Genomic DNA, 22,095 nt, shown 5'->3' on the forward strand with positions numbered 1-22,095 from the left:
AAAGCTTGGTGCAGTGTTTGTACTCGCCTTTTCTTGTCAAACCATCCTATTTGTGCCAGCATGGAAAATGGATGTTAAATGATGGTAGTGGACATAATAATCATTGAATATTGGGCTCTATTGCTGTTCTCAAACTTTCTAGTTTATCTTGTGTGTGTGTGTAGTGTAGTGTGTTAGAATGATGGAATATTCTTTTTTTCCTTTGCATGTTATTTATTTTTCCCTCCATATCTTCCATTTATTCTATCTATTTCCAGGCAAAAGCATTTAACAAACACACCAAACAAAAGTGATTCTTTATCAAAGAAAGGCAACAAGATAGTCCTCGATGGTTCTGACTGCCGATTTGTGTTTCGAAAACGTGTCTATCGTCATGTGCATGATATTCCCAAAGATCCTGTAGAATATCACTTACTCTTCGCTGAAGCTGTTCACAAAGTGGTTGAAGTAAGTTCTGTTATACATCTAGGTTCAGGATTTGGATTTATAATAATACCTTGTTTCTCATTGATATTTCTTTTGATTCATCTTAAAACAACAATTAAAAAATACCTCTTGTGTTTCATGTTTGTGTGCTAAAAAATATAATGATGAGTTACATATTTCCTATTACACAAATATCTAAAGAAATAGCTATGAAAAAGTTATTTGGGGATGTTGAATTCAGAAAATTATTGTTAGTAAATGTAAAGAAAAGTGTTAGATGCTTATATTGACAGAGGGCCAACAAATTTAGCAATTAAACTGAGGATACAGTCTAGTTGATAGCTTGTTACTATTACATCTGTTAGCAACACAGTATTGTTAATAACTCATTGTGATTCTATAAAGCAAGTATTTAGTTTTAAAGCTGTTTCTTTGTTCCTTTATAACATTTATTTTTCATTTAGTGAATGTAGTATTTTGTTGCTTTTTTTTTTTTTTTGTTAGTTGCTCTTTCTTTAGTGTGATGTTATGGTTACTGTGTCTTTATCCATTATAATGCTAATATTGTTATGCTTGGATAATGTAGCAAAAGTGTTAAATGTACCCCTGAAGTATTGCTGGTTTGTTTGAGAGTAATATTTACACATTTCATACAAATTTCATAATTTTCCTAAAGGTATAAGTATTTTAATGAAGTTGTTCTCACTTGGAATCAACATCAGGCTGAGATGCAGTTTGTTCAGAAATCAGCTTTGCTGCACTATTGTCTGCTACAGTTACTTAAAAAAATTTGAAATGCCAGATTAGTAGGGCAAAAGAAAAAAAACGTGAAATTCTAATATTCATACTTCCTAAAAAAGAATTTTAACTACAGAAGTGATTTTTTTTTTATCTGGGAATCAAATGTCAGTAAAAACCATCTACTTGACCAAGGTATTCATAATAGTTAGTACGTAGTCACTGGCTACTTTATAATTGTATGTTTTATAACATTAATGAAAGCTTGTCTTTAATATACTCCACTCCAATCACCTTGAATGATAAGCAATGGCTTGACGCTCCCTTGGTTACGATGATGAGGGTTCCAGTTGATCTGATCAACAGAACTACCTGCTAGTGAAATTAACGTTTAAGTGGCAGAGCCCAACACGGACACGCATATCCTTAAAGTAGTTCTCAAGGAGATTCAGCACAACATAAAATGTGAAAAGGCTGTCCCTTTGAATTACTGGTATAACTCATTTTTGCCATCTGAGTGAACTAGAATAATGTGAGATAAAGAATCTTGGGATCTTTTGGTTTGAACGGCAGTTTTTTCTAGCAGTGTCATATGACATTGTCACCCATAATTATGACCCTAGTATCTATCTATTGCATTTCAATCTGTTTTAGGGTTAGGGGTAGGGAGAAGGGTATCTTTTTTATTCACAAATGATAATAAACCCGATCTGTTTCTTAAACGAGGGACATATTCATACGGTACAGAATGTTTTTTACCTCAATAGACATCAGTGATTGGTTGAAATTGCAGAAATTGAAGAAAAATAATAACAAATATCATATAAACTATAGAATTTTCTCAATAAAGCCAAAAGAAAAAGATGTTTTATAAACACATTCTACCAGTGTACGAAGTTTAAAATTTTTTAGTTACCTAGAAATTATGTTAAAAACTGCCGTTCAAACCGAAAAGATCCGAGTCTTGCTCTCAAAGACACAACACACCGCCGAGAATTGAATGCACAATCGTAAGCTGAATGTCCTAATCACTAAGTTATACACTTTCACATTAAGCAATAACATCCATTTAAAATGCGACTTCATTATCAAATTATTTTCTAATGACATTCTTATAATTCCATGACAATACTTCAGCTATAAAGTCTTATATGGTTCAGAGATTTTAATACTAAATAATGTATCAAACGAACAGATTCAACAATTAAAAACTAAATTTAAAAACATATTTTACAGTTTCAAACGTTTGTATTTCTCAAATGTGTATGCAATCTTTGTAAATGCAGACTTAATGATATATATGTTGTCTTTTCAGTTGGATGAATTTTCTGTATCAGAGAAAGTCGCCCTTCAACTTGCTGGTTTACAAGCACAGGTGATATGGGGAGATTACCATGAAAACAAAGATTTTCGGTAAACATTTTCATCATCTTATTTTTCTATTTGAGTTATCTCCCTTGATATGCTTTAGCTCAAAGCCAATAACAACAATTTGCTACTGGTCCCAAGTAGTATAAATGTATCTAACTGTACCAGTCTGTTTTGTGAATGCTTTAGTGATATAATTCCTACCTTTACTCATCTTTTTTCCTTTTATAATCTCTACTTCTATGACACCAGTGCCTATCTAATAGAATTCTGATTAAATACAAGGCCTGTGCTATTGACGTGCACTATATGATTGATATTTTTAAAATCAGTTTTCTACATAATTGGTAAACGAATCGTATGTCTTAACTTTCTTACAAAGCAACACACACACACACACACACACACTCATATACATTAAACATATTACAAACACAGACACACATAAGTAAAAAAATAAATCATTCTGCGATTTGTAGTAATGTGTATCCTCAACAAGTTGACTCTCTCTCTCTGTCCCTCCCTCTCTATCTCCCTCCATCCTTCTCTCTCCCTTCCTCCCTCTTTCTCCACCTCTCTCTTCCTTTCTCTTTCTCTCTCTCTCTCTCCCTCTCTCTCTATATATATATTGTGTTAAGCTAAGAAGTTGTGCTTGGTACCAGAATTTACAACTTGGGTCAAACGTAACAAACTACACCAAATTGTTGTTAGAGTCTCCACGTAAGTGGAGTCAAGACCAGCTAGTTTGTGCTGACATTGAGTCATTTATATATATAGAGAGAGAGTTTACGAAAAAAACAAAAGATGAAGACAGGTGGTGTACAAAACAAACAGATGTATTAGTATAACGCTCAGGAAGTGAAAAGTCTTTAACGTTTCGAGCCTATGCTCTTCTACAGAAAGGGACACAGAAATAATATGTATATATTAAATATATAAATAAATATGTGTGTGTGTGTGTATGTATAGGAGACAAAAGTGTATGTATGCCGCTATATGTATATATAAAAAAGAAAACAAAAAATGGAACAACGTAACAGGCGACAACAAAATATCCAGACAGTTAGATAATACAAAAAACAAGGACGGGTCATTTGGAGTTTTCTATCCTCAGTCGAGTTCTAGATTTTCTTGGCAGTTTTGGCCAGTTACACTCGAGTGTAGCTGGCCAAAACTTCCAAGAAAATCTGGAATTTGATTGAGGATAGAAAATGCCGAAGAGTGTAACCAGCCGAAACTGCATACATATATGTATGTAGAAGGTTGAAAATATGTTTATATGTTTGTTTATTTTTTTCAATTCTTTTTCTTTTTACTAATAATAAACTTTTACTTTTAGTTATGGAGAAGCGAAACAATACCTGTGTGAACGCATATTAGAGGCTGATATGAGTAAAGACTGGGGAAACTCTATTGCAGAAGCCCACGAAGTAAGCCATGTTTAGTTTCTGATATTCTTCATTTTTAGACATAGCAGAATAGGTCACATCTTGTACATTTAGTACATAGTTGTGGGTCTACTAAATAATATCAATAACAAACCAATTTTGCATGTTTTTGACTTTGTATTTATGGATGATAAGACAAAGAGATGACAAAGGAAGAAATGATTATCTTATTAATTTCATTAATCATTTATTCCTTTGCCATTTCTCTTTCTTATTATCGCTCTATACTTAGCCATCATAGTGTTCTGAAACATTACATATATTGAGTTCTACACCAGGGTAATAGTCTTGCAATGCATAAGCAAAATAATAGTGGATGACATATGTTTTCAAAAGACTATAAATAAATTTCAAATTGGTACAGTTTCGAAGACAAACGTGTAGTATGCGCTTATAAACAGTGGTTTTTGTAAGATTTATATAAAACATAAAAAAAAAAAATCTGAAATAAAAACACCAAAGGTGAAGCAAATGGCCATCAATGATGAATAAATGATAAGAAAAAGAAAATTAATCAATACAATTTCATTTTTCAATTTTCTTTTGAAATCACAACTTTGTGCAGTTTTCTCACAAAGTGAGATATCATATGATATAAGACCATAATTACTACTCGAGTTTACATGATTTGTCTTCTCTACATGAACAATTCAATATTTATTATCATTAACTTACAGCTGGCACCTATAAAAGATAAGTTGTTGTGTGACCACAATTCTAAATATATTGAGCTGGCAACTAAGTTCCTGTAGTTTTTTAAAATTTTTAGTTTTTAAAAGGTTTAATAAAAAAAAAAATAACTAATTAATCAATAATGTATTCACCCTTGTTGTTTACAACTTCTTCCCAATGTTCAACAAGATTTTCAATACCTTGTTGGTAGAAATCACCTGATTTCGACTTGAAAAATTGATCCAACAAAGCTCTCAATTCTGCATCAGTATTGAATGAAACTCTGCGCATAGCATTTGAAAGAGATCAAAAAAGGTGGAAATCCATTTATGCCAAACCAGGAGAGTACGGCGGGTGTGGCAGCAATTCTCAGTCATGCGTTTGAATGGCTTCCTTGGTCATATTGGCAATATGAGGGCAGGCGTTGTTGTGCAGCAGGAGAACTCCATGCTGCCGTTAGGTCTTTTCTCTTGAATAGCCATGTTGAGTCATTCCTTCTGTTGAACATGAGTTCTCCATTGACCATTTGGTTCCGTTCAAGCAATTCGAAATGAATAATCCCTTCCCAGTCCCACCATAAGCACAACATCGTTTTACGCGGATGAAGATCTTGTTTCACGCTTGTTTACTGGGGCTAAGCTATTCCTTACGCTGCTTCATATTGATGTACAGGCACCATTTTTCGTCGCCACTAACAATTCGGTAAAGAAATCGTTGCTTGTGTCCATGAGTTGAGCGGTGACAAGCAAGCAAACCAGCAGAGATTGTGGCTTGTTGATTTTTGTTGTTGTCACTTAAAGCATGTGGAACCCATGCTCTGTACTTCTGAACCTTTCCTATCGAGTGAAGATGCTTCTCTATAGCAGTGTGGGAGCATTCCATTTTCTCTGCCAGTTCCCTTGTCGTTTGATGAGAATTTTTGTGCAAAAGTTGATTTAATTGCTCTTCATTGAACTCAACTGGACAGCCAGAATGAGGTGTGTCCTTGAGGTAAAAATTTCCATTTTTGAACATGGCATATTCATCATGAGTGGTTCTTTCAGCTATGGCACCCTCTCCATACACAGCACAAATGTCATGTGCAGCTTTTGCAGCCTTAGAACTTTGATTAAAAGCAAAAAGAAGGAGGTGTTGAAAATGCTCATTTTTCTTAACTTTACATTCCATTTTAACGATCTGAAAATAAACAAAAATTAACTAAAATTAACTAGAAAAAAAAAATAGATTCCAAAATTTAAAAATGCAATACATTCCAAAATTTATAAAAATGACAGGAACTTAGTTGCCAACCCAATATGATACGACAACAGAACTGAAGTTTGCATTTAGATAAATACTATATCAGTTCTCCATCATACAGAGTTTATTGTATTATAATGGACTTCCTAGACATTAACTTCCTAGACATGATATTCACATTTAAGTTGTCTGAAGAATTAAGACTTGTAACATTTAATCCCAATACTTGTGAAGATAAGTATTTATTTGACATAAGATTTGACATTTGTATCAGACTAACAGAAACTTCTCTCATGTACTATTCAGTCTGCTTTCTTCAATCCTGATGTGGGAAAATAAGTAACTATTTGTCAGCTTTTTATAATAACTAAACTGCTCTTGTTACACTAAATTCATGGTCCATTCAAGACCTTAAATTATCCACAAAAACTAGAAATTTATTCTGTTAGGTAGTTTACTTGTATTCATTGAGTTTGCTATTTTTCAGTTGTCATTTTTTCCCCTTTTTTCTAGCATTATGGTTTGGGAAAGTCAGAAATTGAAGCAAACGTCTGGTATTTGACGTGTGTAAAACAGTTTCCTCTTTATGGCTGTACATTGTTCTCAATAGTGCATAAAGGATTATGGTCACACACCAGTGACTCCTTACTTGCTGTCAACATGGATGGAATCAAATTTATTCGTTCTCGGGATAAATCTATTATTCATGACTTTAAGTATTCTGACATCGAGACTATTACATTAGATCCAAATGATAACTACATCACATTGGAGCTGTTTAATGAAACAGGTATAGGATGTACACAACGCTGTTTCATGTTTGAAACTCTTTACAAAGAAGATATTGGCCATCTTATTGAAAGTTATTCTCCGGCACATGCGACTTGGCTGCGGCCAGAGTACGACAACTGGAAAAAGGTACGCAACATTTTTCTTCAAACTAATCTGCATGTCCTCCCTATTAATAACAACTGATACTGCAATCAAGCAATTAGGAAAGCAAAATGTGTTTTCATATAATATACAAATAAAAGCCTCCCACCATCTCCTCTTCACCATGTTTCCTGATTTGCTATATGTCCTTACTAAATACATTCCCATCAGATTTAACCAATATTTTCTCCTTTTTGCTATCAGAACCTTGCTCTCCACATAAACCAATACCTTTGCTATTAACTTTGTTCCTTTACTCGCAATACTCTCAATAATTATGATCAGTTCTTCCTTTTCTTCTTTTACATTGTCTTCGGTCATTAACTTCTGCAACCATTGTCTCAATTAAATATTCAAGTTTGAAGCAAGGCAGGGAGTGAATTCTATTTTCAGTCTCTGGAAAATTTGAAAAGACAACTTAATTGCTTTGGAAGCAAAAAGATAACATTTAAAAAATAGCTAAAGACTTAAAGCTTCACTTGTAAAAATATTGGTTTCAAAGTTTGGCATAAGGCCAGCAGTTTTGGAGGAGTGAGTAAGTCAATTGCATAAATCCCAATGTTTAACTGGTACTTGTAAAAATATTGACATTTGACACTTTGGTAACTTTATCTGTTGCGAAAATCATTAGGATTTAAGTGCAAATCTTGGTATGCTTTTCTTTGTCTGGATTGCTTTCTCAAGATCCCTTTTTGACATGTCAGAGGCTACCAATGGAAGAGCATTGCCAGTGAAACCTTCCTACCAGATGCTTTTACACAGGAATATAAGAAAAATGGTTTAAATCAAAGGTTTTCAACCATTTTTATCTATGGACCCCTTTAATTCCTACTTTACTCTGGTAGACCCTCATAGCCATTTGCTGTTTAAAAAATCATATTATATTTTTATACTTAGATATCATAAGGAATTGTATTAAAAACAGTGTAAAAGTATTTTGAGTATTTTAAAAGCATAACCAATTTTATGCACATAAATTTTAACAACAAAATTTTATATGAACCCCCAAGGATCATGTGGACTTCAGTTGAGAACCACTGGTTTAAATGGTTATCTCTTCAGTTATTGTGTGTACCATATTCGCTTCAAATGATATTAAATACCTCGCCTCAAAACATATGTACTTATATTTTAACACTTTATTCTCATTTACTTCCTCTAATAGATGCGTATGTCAGACGAAGAGAAATTAAAATTATATGAGGAGGTTGTCAGAACTCGAAGAAAACTTGTTGAAAGTAACATTCTCCAGCGACCCTCACCAGAAGGTGGAGCTAACTTTTTCCGTTCAACACTGCGCAAGTAAGTGGTAGACAAATATTTCATTTCCATTAATGTAGCAAACTCATCTCAGAAACAATAACAGTTGTATAATCTAAACAGAGTTTGGTTCTGGAATATGTAAGAATTGATCTAAAACTGCTGCAACTAACAAATAAAACAACTGAATATTTCAGACCTGCTAAAAGATATTTTACAGAAAGTCTTGTTAAAAGACAATGCCAAGTCTTTCAATGATTTTCATCGTTTGGCCCAAATATATATTTTTTTTCTTTTAAAGATTCTGTTGTGTCTGGGGAGAGTCATTTTCTTTTTGTGCCTTATAATGTAACACACTCACCGGTAAAATTTCCACTTAATTCTTTTTTTTATTTTCCAAAAATTTTCGTTGCATCTTGCAACCTTTTCAAAGATGCTGGAGTGTTTTTCTTACAGCTGAAATAGGAGTGATAACAGTTTTTAATATGATAGACATGAAAGAGAAGTCCAGCATTTGAACCTCCTCAGCCAAAGCTGTTGAATCAATGAAATATCTACTAAGATGAAATTATATCTTGGTAACTTACACCAAGCTCAATCTCTCTCATCAAATATTCTGGCTTGGCCATGTTGACTTTATAAGACTTTATAATATTTGGCTGATATTACCAAAAATTCATATATCTCCAAAGTCAAATGATGGAAATTATTTTGCTGATTCTTTTATTATTTTTATTTGTTAAGCATTGTTAATTTAGAATCAAAGTCTATTTCACCCTTATATTAATAATCAGTAAATTAATTTCAATAATTGCCTTGTTTATGACTGTTAAAGAAAATTTAATATGAATATAATGTTTTAGTGAAATACAAGGAAATATGAGGATTATTTTATCTCCAAAAATGTGTTAAATGTCATATTTTTGTGTTGTCTACCTGTTATATATGTATCACATACACATATACATATGTGTGTGTGTGTATGTGTGCATATATGAATATATATATATATATATAGACATAGATACATACATACATAACGCATACATTTAAAAATTAAATAATGTTATATCTTATATGTTTTCTCCCTGTAGGTTGACTAAAACTAAAATGGAGTATTTGCGGCAATATGCTGAGGCTAGTGGACATGAGCAGTTTAATGCAGGCTATTGGGCCTACAGTAAAGTCCCCCCCAAACAAGCAATGATGATATTTAAGGAGCAACTTTTAGAAGAAATGGCACTCAAACTAACTTCCAGTGTGCTTGCTTTTGCAGGAGTTGAAGATTCAAGTAAGACTAATTGTTTTCTTCTCTCCAAGAAATGATGCTTAAATTATAGATTATTCACATTAAATATCAAATTTGGTTTTTTAAATTATATTTAAAAGGAAAAAAAATTATCTTTTGTTTGGTCTTTAATGTGAAGCAATTGCTGATTTTTTTTTTAATAATCTATAAAAAGGTAGTTGAATATCATCCAGCTAGAAGTTAATTTCTGTATTGAATATTTATTTCAATCAAGTGATAACTATGTCTCAGGCTTCTTTAATCAAGTAACTAATGCTAGGAATCTAAAGTAAATATTCCAAGTGCTACCTGTTCTTTTAGGGTAGATGAAAGTACCCCAACATGCACTTGTTTTGAGTGATAATAAATTATAGTTATTTAGTAGAAAGTATGGCTGAACATTGTATAATTGGTATTTAATTCCAGCATGCTATGTCTTGATTGTAAATCCTGCCGGAGTCAAGATTACCTCAATATAATAAAATTCTTGTCAAATTCTGGGGTTAATTTCATTGAGTGATACCTATGTCTCCAAGGCTTCTTTAATTAAGAAACTAATGCTGGGAATCTCAAGCAAATACTCCATGTGCTGCTTGTTCTTTTAGGGTTAATGAAAGTGGATGCCTCAACACAAATAGTATATCCGAAAATTGCACTGGCTCCAGATCTATATTGGCAGTGAAAGCCATTATGAAAGAACTATGCTGCAATGTGGTGCATTCTTCATTGTGACTGACACCAGGTGATAAAAGGAGGGGGTGGGCAGAAGGGATGGTGATGGTGGTGACAGTGAAGAGTTTTGTTTTTGTAGTACAAGTGATCGTTCATTTTAGCTCCGGCTGTAAAGAAACACTTTGAGAATTCTGTTGAAATTCTTCCATTTATTGAAATCATTCAAGCTAGAACCAATTATAATAGCAACACAAATATAACAAGAATTACAGAGACATGTTAAAGATCTTTTATCTTTTATCACTTACTTGTTTCAGTCAGTAGCCTGTGGCCATGCTGGGGCACCACACTAGAGAACTTTTAGTTGAATGAATCAACTCAAGTACTTATTTTTTTTTAAGCCTGGTATTCTGATTGTCAAGCAGTGCTGGGGACAAATGTAGACACAATCATACATACACACACACACATGCAACAGGCTTCTCTTAGTTTCCATCTACCAAATCCACTCACAAGGTTTTGGTTGGTCTGAGGCTATAGTAGAAGACACTTGCCAATATTGTCACACAGTGGGACTAAACCCAGAAACACGTGGTTGGGAAGCAAGCCTCTTACCACACAGCTGCAAGTTTTAATACTTTCATGGAATTCATTAAATTTGATTAAAATTTGCTTAAAATATGTGAAACAACTGACATAACATGTCATGCAATTCTCACACAGATTAATTTGTTGAAGACATTCTATGGTGATGTAGAAATACTACTAACGTCACCCTTTTCAAGCCTAGCCAGGCTCACGGGCCCGGTTTCCCTGTTTCTGTAGCGTATGTGTTCCACCCAGCTGGACGGGACACCAGTCCATCGCAGCGTTACTCAAGAAACAGAAAGAGAGAGTGAGAAAAAGTTGTGGCGAAAGAGTACAACAGGTGTCACTACCACACCCTGTCAGAGCCTCGTGGAGCTTTTAGGTGTTTTCGCTCAATAAACACACACAATGCCCGGTCTGGGAATCAAAACCACGATCCGCTGCCCTAACCACTGGGCCATTGTGCCTCCAGAAATACTACTAAGACAATGTAGAATATATGATGATAAAATTCAAGTAACACTGTCATATACCCCTGGACATATGACTGTCTTCAGATATATATTTAATTATTTCACTCACCTTTACTAATTGTGACAATTATCATGAGAGTTATATCCTTGCTGTATTCAACAAAGTCTGATGCATTATGTTTTTTTCTGCTTGAATAAAAGTGATGTTGTATTTCTATTTCAGTTTGCGATATAAATGAAATGATAGAATTAATTCAAACATTCATACAGAGGTGTATGGAATGTGTGTTTTTGTGTGATGAATTATATCTTCAAGCAATTAAGCAGACAACAGACCATCCAGGTAAGGAAATATTACATCTCTCATCTTACTAACATATAAATCTCTCAGATATTTTGGGCTTTGTTGTGGATGTCGAATAAGACCAAAACTTGCTCAGAGTTGTCACCATACTTACCAAAGATCAGTTTAACTCTCTACATCTTGCTCACATTTAATTTTAAATTTAATTTAAATTATGAAGTTGTCTGCCCTACCTTTTTTTTTACTAGAATTAATCATTAACCTAATGATTTTGCCTCTTCACTATATGTGTGATTTTAATTCATTAAAAGTCATTTTTGGCTTGCTACAATAAATATGTTAGCAGCTACATAACTGTTTGTTGATCATGCAGGAAGTGTACTGGGTAATTTCTTCCAGTCATTTTTATATCTTCAGACTAGAGTGTTATTTATTAGATGATAGGCAATGTTACAAATATACTTTAAGGCGGTGAGCTGGCAGAAATGTTAGCACGCCGGGCAAAATTCTTGGCGGTATTTCATCTGCTGCTACGTTCTGAGTTCAAATGAGATATGAGTCTTGAATGTAGAAGATTTGAGAAGACTAGAAAGAAAAGAAAAGAAGTGAGCATGCATCATTGGATGTGCAACGTAAGTGTGCTTAAATAACAAAGCACAAATATGTTGGGAGAAAAACTGAGCATAAGAGGAATTACATGAAGTGTGCAAGAAAAAAGATTGCACTGGTATAGGCATGTGAGTTACTGATAAGAGTGGCTGTATGAGAAAGTCCTGATTACTTAATGTGGATGGAGGTTGCAAAGGAGGAGACCCAGGATGACTTGTGATGAGCAGTTCTCCCATTTGGATGAAACTAAGATTTTGGGAACACGGGTACAATTCATTTTTGCCAGCTGAGTGGATTGGAGCAATGTCAAATAAAGTGTGTTTCCCAAGAACATACCCTGCCTCCAGGAATCAAACTCACGACCTTGCAATCGTTATCTGAATATCTAACCACTAAACCACCTGCCTGCAGCTGTAACATTATATGACAACACTAACAACAGAGTAGGTTTACAACATGAACTGTCATATAATGTGTAGCACACATGGTGGAATATTGTAAATTGAATAAGGTGAGAGTTATCTCCCTTTAGAAAACGAAGCGAGGTAGACAGACTACTAATTATATTAATAGATTGATATGAATGCTGTAAAAAATTACGACTAATTCATCTTAATTGTTTTGTTCCTCGTAACGAGAACTTGGCCAAGTTGTGGAGAACAGATTGAATGAGATAATATATTTTGTTCTTTATTTTAATAATTACTATATGCTTTCCTTTCTTGACATTTGAATTGTTGTAATTATGCTTGAATGTCACATACACACTTTCAAACACACAAATTATTTCTATATAGAATGGTACAATTACTGTATAACTGAGAAATATTTTGTAGACGCACAATACTGAGTTCAAATATTTCTATAATGTAAATCTTAACCCTTTAGCACTCAGATTATTCTGTTAAATGTAATACTTATTTATTCACATTGTTTTGAATTGATCATGCATTAACTTGTAGCTTTGAGATCTCAATAATGTGTTTCTTTATTTTTAGAAGGACATTGTAGGATAGGTGAGATAGGTCAGATCTGGTTATTTTGGCTGGCTATAGCTAGTTTAACTTTTTAGCATTTAGATTATTCTGTCAGATGCAACACTTATTTATCAACATTGTTTTGAATTTAGTCAACAGTATCTTGTTGCTTTGAGATTTTGATTGCGTGACTGTATATTTTTTAGACTAACATTGCAGGGTAGGTGTGAGAAGCTAGATCTGGCCACTTTGACCATAGAACAAGAAGAATATTTTGGCTGGATATGGCCAGTTTAATCCTTAAGCATTCACATTATTCTGCCAAATGTAATACTTTTTCAATCAAATTTTTAATTAACCATGCATTATCTCATAGCTTCAAAAGTTCAATGATGTGATTGTGTGTCTTATAATGGCATTGAAGAGTAGGTGTAATAGGTTGAATCTTGCTGGTTAGAACATAATACAGGAAGCATATTTGGACTGGATATGGCTGGTTTAAATGCTAAAATGTTAAACACTAGAAGCTTAAAGAGACACACTCAAATAGAGTTTATTGAAGACAGAAACTTCACAAATCGATTCTCTGAGTTTCTAGTTGCCACTCCTCAGGTGTTTATGAAGAATATTTAATAATAGAAGGCAAAGTTTATGATATCGGAAGAATATAATTTCCTTCCAAAGCTTTCTTGTTCCTTGTGTAGTTCAGGCTTCCGGCAGGCGAAGAGAAAAGACTTCAAGTACAACTGCTTTTTACAACTGGTTTATTTACAAGCAAGGTGAAGTGTCCTGCTCTCAGCTACCATCTTAAGCTCTGATAGTGTGGGCATTATTGCCTTTGGAGATAGACAGGCAGAAGACCTCTACCAGCGGTGTTGTTCAGCCAGTGCTGCTGTGTAGTGGCGCTGAAGAAGAGAAATTTGAAGAGGGTTTTCCCTTTATATAGTTTTCCTCATTGCGAGCCTGGTTGTGATCTCGCGCATGGCAGATGGATGCAGGTGAGGTCTCGCTCCAGTCTCAGAGATAGCAATGGCTGCTGCGAGATCTCATCCAATATGGTGCTGGCTGCTTGTGCCACTACAAATATAACATGGAAATTGGTAAATAAAGAGCATGCAGTATAAATGTGTGAATATTATATTTAATGTTGATTGGTTGGAATTGATTAACAAAAATCTATTGGCTGACAGCATAACTGTTGTTTTCAAAATATGAAGAGCAAGATGACATAGAAGAAAATATTTCATGGTTTCTTTTTATATTTCTATGCACATAATACAGCTCATTCCAATCTGTTCTGTTAATCTCTCTTGGAAAAGTTATATTCATATTTTTTCCAAAGAGTAACTGATTGAATAGCAGCTCTGACATGTTAGATGTCTGTAGACATCATTACTTTGTAATTCAGTATCTTCTGGTTGATTAAATGAGAAATGTGGGGAAAATGGGGAGCTCAGCACTGGTCCATGAGGTTTCAGTTTCCAATAGTTGACAGCACTTTAGTTTCATTATTCATTTCTCTTTTCTAGTATGTACTTGTTTCAATTACAAATCTATATATATGTGTGTGTGTGTATGGATATGTACGCATATATGTGTGTGTGTACCGTTGTCTTCCCTTCTCTGGATCTTTCCTTTTCCTATGTTTCTGACAAAGAGCTCCGCTTGAAACGTAAAACCCTCCTTCTTCTCTTCCTTCCTGAGCGTCCAATAATACTATATTTGTTCCATGTCCTCGTGTTGTTGTGTTTTCTCTTTGTGTTTTCATGTTTGGATTAACTATATACATATATATATATGTAGGTATGTCTGTGTGTGTATATATATATATCTACATGTGTGTGTAGAGAGAGGGGGAGATATACATTAATTTACAAATATGTAATACAAAACCCTATTTTTCTACAGAACCTAATAGCAACGTAAATCGTCGCAACTGGCAAATCTTGTCGATATTGACGAGTACGCTGTGTCCTAACAACATCGTGATTCAGAAATATCTACAGGTACATTTGCGTAAATGTTGCATGGATACATCCACGGATGAGGGCAAGTTTGCTCGATTTGCATACAAAGTAAGTATCCTCTCTTTATTCAAGCCCAGCTCACTGCTCCATCACTCACAGCCACTGCTCCCACCATGACCAACACCACCATTTCATTTCTTGTACTCGTGCCATTGTACTGTCAACCATCACATTCTCTCTTTAGTTACCACCTCTGTTGTCACCCAACACATCTTCTTACCTTTATGTCACTATCTGCCCTAACATGTCTCTCAGTCTTTCTTTTTCTCGCAGTATCTCCTACACCCACCAACTATTTCCTCTACCTCCCCTTCACACCATCCTCTCTCCACTATCTTCCCTATCTCTCTTATACATGCGTACATATACCATATGTTTCCATGTATAAGATGACCTTTAGATAAGACAAGGTCAAAATTTGTAAAAAATTTCATGAATTTATCTCATATCTGTAGTATAAGACAACTGCTAAGTTACGAAACCATTTGTGTACAGGCTAGCTTTTGCAGCAACAGGTATCTTTAGAAATATTGGTCATGTTAATGTGATGTTTTAAAAATGTTTTTTTTTTTTTACTTACTATATCCTTAGAAGTTAAAATAAATAAAATAACAAATCCATTTCTATACCATGTTTTTCCATACACATGTCGCCTAAAAGGGAACCGCTGTTTTGTTTACATTTCATCAACTGATCAACACTATTTAATGACTAAAAAACCAATCAGAATTTCCTTCACATGCTTATCTCCCTTGAACTGTAAACCATTGACTGTAACCAAACCTTTCTGTTGTACTTTTCCAGTCTCTTACAAGGACTCTTGAGAAGAAGGTTCGGAAATTGCCACCCTCCTGCAAAGAAATCTACTGCATTGCACAAAGGTTAGTGAGCTGTCTTCATTAATTGATTCTTAATTTCTGATACAATGTCAAGATGGTCACAGTAGGTGCTGTTATCATGGCACCAGCACAAGTGAAGATCACTGCATAACTTGCAAGGCTAGGGATATACATATGATCTTTACAACCGAGAGAAGTTGGAATGGCTCTAGGTAGGGTCATAGAGGAGAGTAAGTAAAATGAAAGGAACAGATATAGTTTTGTGGTGGTGGTGGTGGTGGTGGTGGGGGAATGAGTAAAAAGAAATAGGGTAACTAATGGAGGTGTGGTAGGAACAGGGAAAATGGAAGGGGAGAGTGTCAGTAATTATAGAGAAAAGTAGGGGTCAGGTGGAGGTGAAAGGGTGAATTGTGTAGGTTGTGAGCTAAGGCTATCCTACATTACACAGGCAAGTCTTTGTGGAGGTTTTTGAGGAATCTTGCAATAGTCATTAAAGGAAAGAAAGGTGGCGAACTGTCTTATCTGGCAATGTTTCTACAGCTGGATGCCCTTCCTAACGCCAACCACTCTGTGAGTGTAGTGGATGCTTTTTACGTGCCACCTGCACAGGTGCCAGGCGAGGCTGGCAACGGCCACAGTCGGATTGGTGTATTTTACGAGCCACCGGCACGGAAGCCAGTCAAGGCGGCGCTGGCATTGGCCACGAGTCGGATAGTGCTTTTTACGTACCACCAGACCAGGGATCCTGGCTGGTTCAATTCGATTTCGATTTCGCTTTCGCTTGCCCCAACATGTCTTCGCAAGCAAAGGGGGTTGGCATGGGTGCCTGTTGTCGGACGAGGTTCTATATCGACTTCGCTTGCCTCAACAGGTCTTAGTGTCCAAGGGAGGAAAGGCATTCATAAGTGGGCTGGGCTGACTTGTCCTGTCTGGTCTTCTCACGTACAGCATATTTCCAAAGGTCTCGGTCGCTGGTCATTTCCTCAGTGAGGCCTAAAGTTCGAAGGTCGTGCTTCACCACCTCGTCCCAGGTTTTCCTGGGTCTACCTCTTCCACGGGTTCCCTCAACTGCTAGGGATTGGCACTTTCTCACACACCTATCTTCATCCATTCTTGCCACATATATATATATATGTGTGCTTTGTGGTTAGATCATAGGTGATCTATTTCTAGCATATTAGATGTCCACTTAGTGGTCATCCCTTCTTATATGCATGTAATACAATTTTTCTGAATTTTCAGATTTTTCTATATGTTAGGCCACTGGTTTTAAATTGATGTTAATTAAATTAATATTCAATTTATCACTCTCATTATTTAAATTTTATGTGTGTGTATGCATGTTTAAATTTTGTAAAATCTAGCAGTTTTTTTATATCTGACTTCACTCAATAAAGTGTCCACTTACAGCTGTTGATGAATAATACTCAAATATATAGTAATTATTAAGAGTAATCATGCATAATGCCATATGAATATGAACATGGCAGCTTAATGCCAATGTGGGGTGCAGAAATGTATGTCACGACTTCCATCCTCAAGTTATTTATTATTATTATTATTATTATTATTATTATTATTATTATTAAGGTGATGAGCAGGCAGAACCATTAGCACACCAAGAAAAATGCTCAGCGGCATTTCATTCCTCTTGACGTTGAGTTCAAATTCTGCCGAGGTCGACTTTACCTTTCATCCTTCTGGGCTCGATAAATTAAGTACCAGATGTATTCGACTAGTGCCCTCCCCACAAATTTCAGGCCTTGTGCCTTTAGTAGAAAGGATTATTATTATTATTATTATTATTATTATATTATTATTATTATTATTATTATTATTATATACATTGAGGCAGATTTTCTATGGCTGGATGCCCTTCCTGTCATCAACTCTCACCTGTTCCTAGCAAGGAAATATTTCTTTATAGCTAGACATGGGCTAGACATGATTTCCAAAGAAACTGGAAATGAACGACACTTGCTTACTGTAATCATGCAATGTCAACATAATGGCACACACACACACACACACACATAGAAAGAGAGTTTCATATGTGTGTGTGTGTGTATACAAAGAGAAAGAAAAATAGAGAGAGAGAGCGAGGGGAATTCCATCTGCAAAATTCAGTCACATGGTATTGGTCGGCTTCGGGCTATAGTACAAAGCACTTGTTCAAGGTGCCTTGAAATGCAACTGAACCTGTAACCACATGGTTGTGAAGCAAGCTCCCTAACCACACACCTGTGTCTATACCTAAAAGACAGAAAATTAAAATCAACTTAATATATTTAAAATGCCTTTGTATTTACAAAAAAAAATAATATTTCTTTCTTTCCTTTTCTAATTTCAGGAAACCAATTACTGAACGTATCTACTTCCTTAATGGAGAACAGAGAATGGTAGAATTTGATTCAGCCGCCACCTGTGGAGAAGTGAGTATTTGTTGGAGTTGGGATAAATGATACTATTTCAGCTGTTTTGGCATATCAGATTGTCATTTGCTAAGTCATAGAAACAAACAAAGGAAAATGAAAAATGATAATGGCTTAATTCTCTTCTCTCACCTAAATATAGTTTTATATTTTCTGTTGTCATGTAGTTCTTGTTTCAACTGGCTTGAGGGTGTGAATCAACTGAGTTACTTGATTACTCTTTTACTCATTAACTTGTTTCCCTCATTTGACTGTGGCCATGCTGGAGCACCGCCTTTAGTCAAGCAAATCGACCCCAGGACTTATTCTTTGGAAGCCTAGTACTTATTCTATCGGTCTCTTTTGCTGAACTACTAAGTTACGTGGACGTAAACACACCATCATCGGTTGTCAAATGATGTTGGTGGGGTATAAACACAGACACACAAACATATACACACAAATACATATATATATACATATATACGATGGGCTTCTTTCAGTTTCTGTCTACCAAATCCACTCACAAGGCTTTGGTTGGCCCGAGGCTGTCACACAGTGGGACTGAACCCAGAACCATGCGGTTGGTAAGCAAGCTACTTACCACACAGCCACTCCTGTGCCTAATTATTTTCTTTTCTGTTTTCTTTTTTGTAATCAAAACCATCTTGTTTTTCTTGTTAACTCCAAGATTTAGGATATAAATACAACAATCCCTGCTTTAAAAACATAAGGAGTTAGTATTTACTGTGAGAGGGAGTTGACTTGCTTAACACCACATTGCCAATACCTTTCAGGTATTTGAGATCTGAAAGACAGGAAACAAAATTTATAAATATTGTTGGATTTTAGGAGGTCATTACACCAATGATAATAGACACACACACACTGGTTCAATGTCACTTCTTTTATTGTCAGTCAATTGGTTAAATATCTAACCAACTAATTGATTGTTTGTTTAACCCATTTTTTACCATATTTCTGTTGAGATGCCCATCTTTCTTTCAATTAGTTTTAGATATAACAAAGAATTTAGTAAAATAACTTAATTATCCTTAAGCTAGTGTTAGGAACATAAATTGCGACTAAGGTTTGGTGGAAGATTCTAATTCAAAACTTTTGAAAACTAGATGTTTATACTACAGAGCCAGAGGCAGTCTCAACTGGGTTGGTATCACTAGGGTTAATGTGCTGGTTAAACAATCAGTTGACTGTTTGTTTGCTAAAGTCCTTTCATCACCATTTGCACCTTGTTAATGACATGCTTTCTTCAAGGTCTGTCTTGTCATCGTTATTATCTACCAATTTTATAACCAAATATTTATCTTTATTATACCAAACAACTTAAAATATATGCTTACAATGGATTTTTTTTATCTATGATGATTAGTTTTAGATTTAAAAAAGAAATTTCATTCTGTACTTGTTGTAAGTGCAGTGTTGAGACCCATTGTCAAGGTATTTAATTGGTGCAGTTAGTTCTGAATGGGTTAGACTGTGGCTTTAATTGACGAATTTTATGTTTGTTTATAAAGGGTTTTGTTAATTTGCAATTCCAAACTCAAATCTTAATTGCATTATATTTTGGAGAGGCATTTCTGTGAAGTTAAAAAGGCTAATCACAATGACCTAATTACCCATTGATCTGAGATGGGGTGTATAATTATGGAAAAAAAACACAAGCAATTAATATAGTATTACACTGCAGCAAAAATGTCAAAGAACTACATATGAAATACATGTTAAAGTTTTACTAATTGCTTATTACTTATCATAAAACACATATTCTCTTAATAATATCTAAATCATTGTTATAATTGTACAGACAGAGACAATTGGTGAAAAAGATTGCTATGCGATTATGAAGTCACTAGTTCAATCACACTATTGGGTATATCATCTTTTAGCATGATTTTGAGTGGTTGTAAGTCTTGTGAGTGAATTGAATAACTGAGATTGAAGAAACTAAATAGAAACTTATTAGTTTGATTCTGGTTAAAATTCAAAGAGCCAGCCTTGTTACATTAATTCTGCCCGAGGATTGCACTGTGAGTATATATGTTTGTGGAATATGCCGCCACCTCCATGCTATTGGAATGCATTGATAGCTCTGTTGATCAAACATTTGGAATACTCATCGCTGAAACCAACAGAAGATCCAAAAGCTATAGTTTTTAACTTGGAACATGTAAATATATCACAAGTCTACCGCACAATAAACAAAACAATGTATATTTCCCCATAATATTGCACCCACTACACTCTTGGAGTGGTTGGCGTTAGGAAGGGCATCCAGCTGTAGAAACTCTGCCGGATCAGATTGGAGTCCGGTGCAGCCATCTGGTTTGTCAGACCTCAGTCAAATCATCCAACCCATGCTAGAATAGAAAGTGGACGTTTAAACGATGATGATGGTAAACATATATGTATTGTTCTTATTGTTGTTTGCTGGACATGCTATTATGGCAGTGAGAGCGAAGGGAGAAGCTATGTACTTCAGGGAAGAGAATCACATTTTTTTTCTAACTTCTGAGTTCTTTAACTTGTCTCAGTCATTAGACTGTGACCATGCTGGGGTAACACCTTGAAGAATTTTTAGTCAAACAAATCAACGCCAGTAGTTACATTTTGTTAAGTCTGGACTTATTCTATCAGTCTCTTTTGCTAAATTGCTAAGTTACAGAGACATAAACACACCAACGCTGGTTGTCAAGTGGTATTGGGGTACAAACACAGACAGAAAAACAGACATCATCATCATTGTTTAACGTCTGCTTTCCATGCTAGCATGTGTTGGACGATTTGCAGAGTTTCTACAGCTGGATCCCCTTCCTAATGCCAACCACTCCAAGAGTGTATGGGTGCTTTTACATGCCACTGGCATGAGGACCAGTCAGGCAGTTCTGGTGATGGCCATGCTCAAATGGTGTTTTTTATGTCACCTGCACAGAAGCCAGTCCAGTGGCACTTGGCAACAACCTCGTTCAAATGTTGTTTTACACATGCCAGTAAGGCAACGCTGGTTATGGTCACACTCAAATAGTGCTTTTTATGTGCCACAGGCACAACATATATATATGACAGTCTTCTTTCAGTTTCTGTCTACCAAATCCACTCATAAAGCTTTGGCCGGTTCAAGTTGCTATGCTATAGGACTAAACTCAGAACCATCTGGTTGGGAAACAAGCTTTTTACCACACAGCCATACGTGTGCCTTGTTGGAAAGTTTTTTTTTTCTCTCCCAGTGAAAGGAAAGGAATGAGAAGAGCATCCATGTTTTATCACAAGTCTCTATTATTACCAGAATATCCATGTATGGTCTCATTTCAGCTTCACCTGCACAGATTAATTTAGTATGCAGACTATTCTGCCAAATGTAATCATTATTTATTCACATTGTTTCGAATTAATCTTGCATTATCTTGTAGCTTTGAGATTTTGATGATATAACTGTTTATTTTTAAAATGACATTGTAGGGTAGGTGTGAGAAGCAGAATATTTTAACCAGATATGGCCAGTTTAAATGCTAAAGAGTTAAAAGTTTTTGCTTTTTTTCTTACATCTTTAAGCTAGTCCATCTAAAGTCATTTAAGAGTTGAAATTAATCAGTATTTTGGGGTTTCTTTTTCATACAAAGGAATGGTTGAGAGAAACTGAAAGAGAAAATTTGTTTTTCGTACTTAGTTCTTAATGTTGTTTCTCTCTATAATTCTTGTCTAGTGTATTCACCTTGTGATACAACCTTGCATACAGCTACCTGTTTGTGTTTGTACTGTGGGCTAATATAGCCTCTGTCATTGTCTTTATCAGGTGCAGGTTTGT

The 22,095-nt window shown here is 35.1% G+C and overlaps 1 protein-coding gene across 4 annotated transcripts in view; it reads left to right on the forward strand.

Moving 5' to 3' along the window:
* LOC115217708 (unconventional myosin-X) overlaps positions 1–22,095 on the forward strand; it is a 560,656-nt gene that overhangs the window by 521,761 nt on the left and 16,800 nt on the right. For all 4 annotated transcript variants that reach the window (XM_036507677.1, XM_036507678.1, XM_029787467.2 and 1 more), the window contains 10 exons: positions 258–447; positions 2,480–2,577; positions 3,872–3,962; positions 6,405–6,809; positions 7,990–8,126; positions 9,179–9,375; positions 11,329–11,448; positions 14,904–15,070; positions 15,827–15,903; positions 18,212–18,293. In XM_036507677.1, coding sequence (XP_036363570.1) covers positions 258–447; positions 2,480–2,577; positions 3,872–3,962; positions 6,405–6,809; positions 7,990–8,126; positions 9,179–9,375; positions 11,329–11,448; positions 14,904–15,070; positions 15,827–15,903; positions 18,212–18,293 — 1,564 coding nt within the window. The remainder of the gene's footprint in view (positions 1–257; positions 448–2,479; positions 2,578–3,871; positions 3,963–6,404; positions 6,810–7,989; positions 8,127–9,178; positions 9,376–11,328; positions 11,449–14,903; positions 15,071–15,826; positions 15,904–18,211; positions 18,294–22,095) is intronic.

This window comes from Octopus sinensis, linkage group LG11, assembly GCF_006345805.1.
Source record: "Octopus sinensis linkage group LG11, ASM634580v1, whole genome shotgun sequence".
NCBI classification, from domain to species: domain Eukaryota; kingdom Metazoa; phylum Mollusca; class Cephalopoda; order Octopoda; family Octopodidae; genus Octopus; species Octopus sinensis.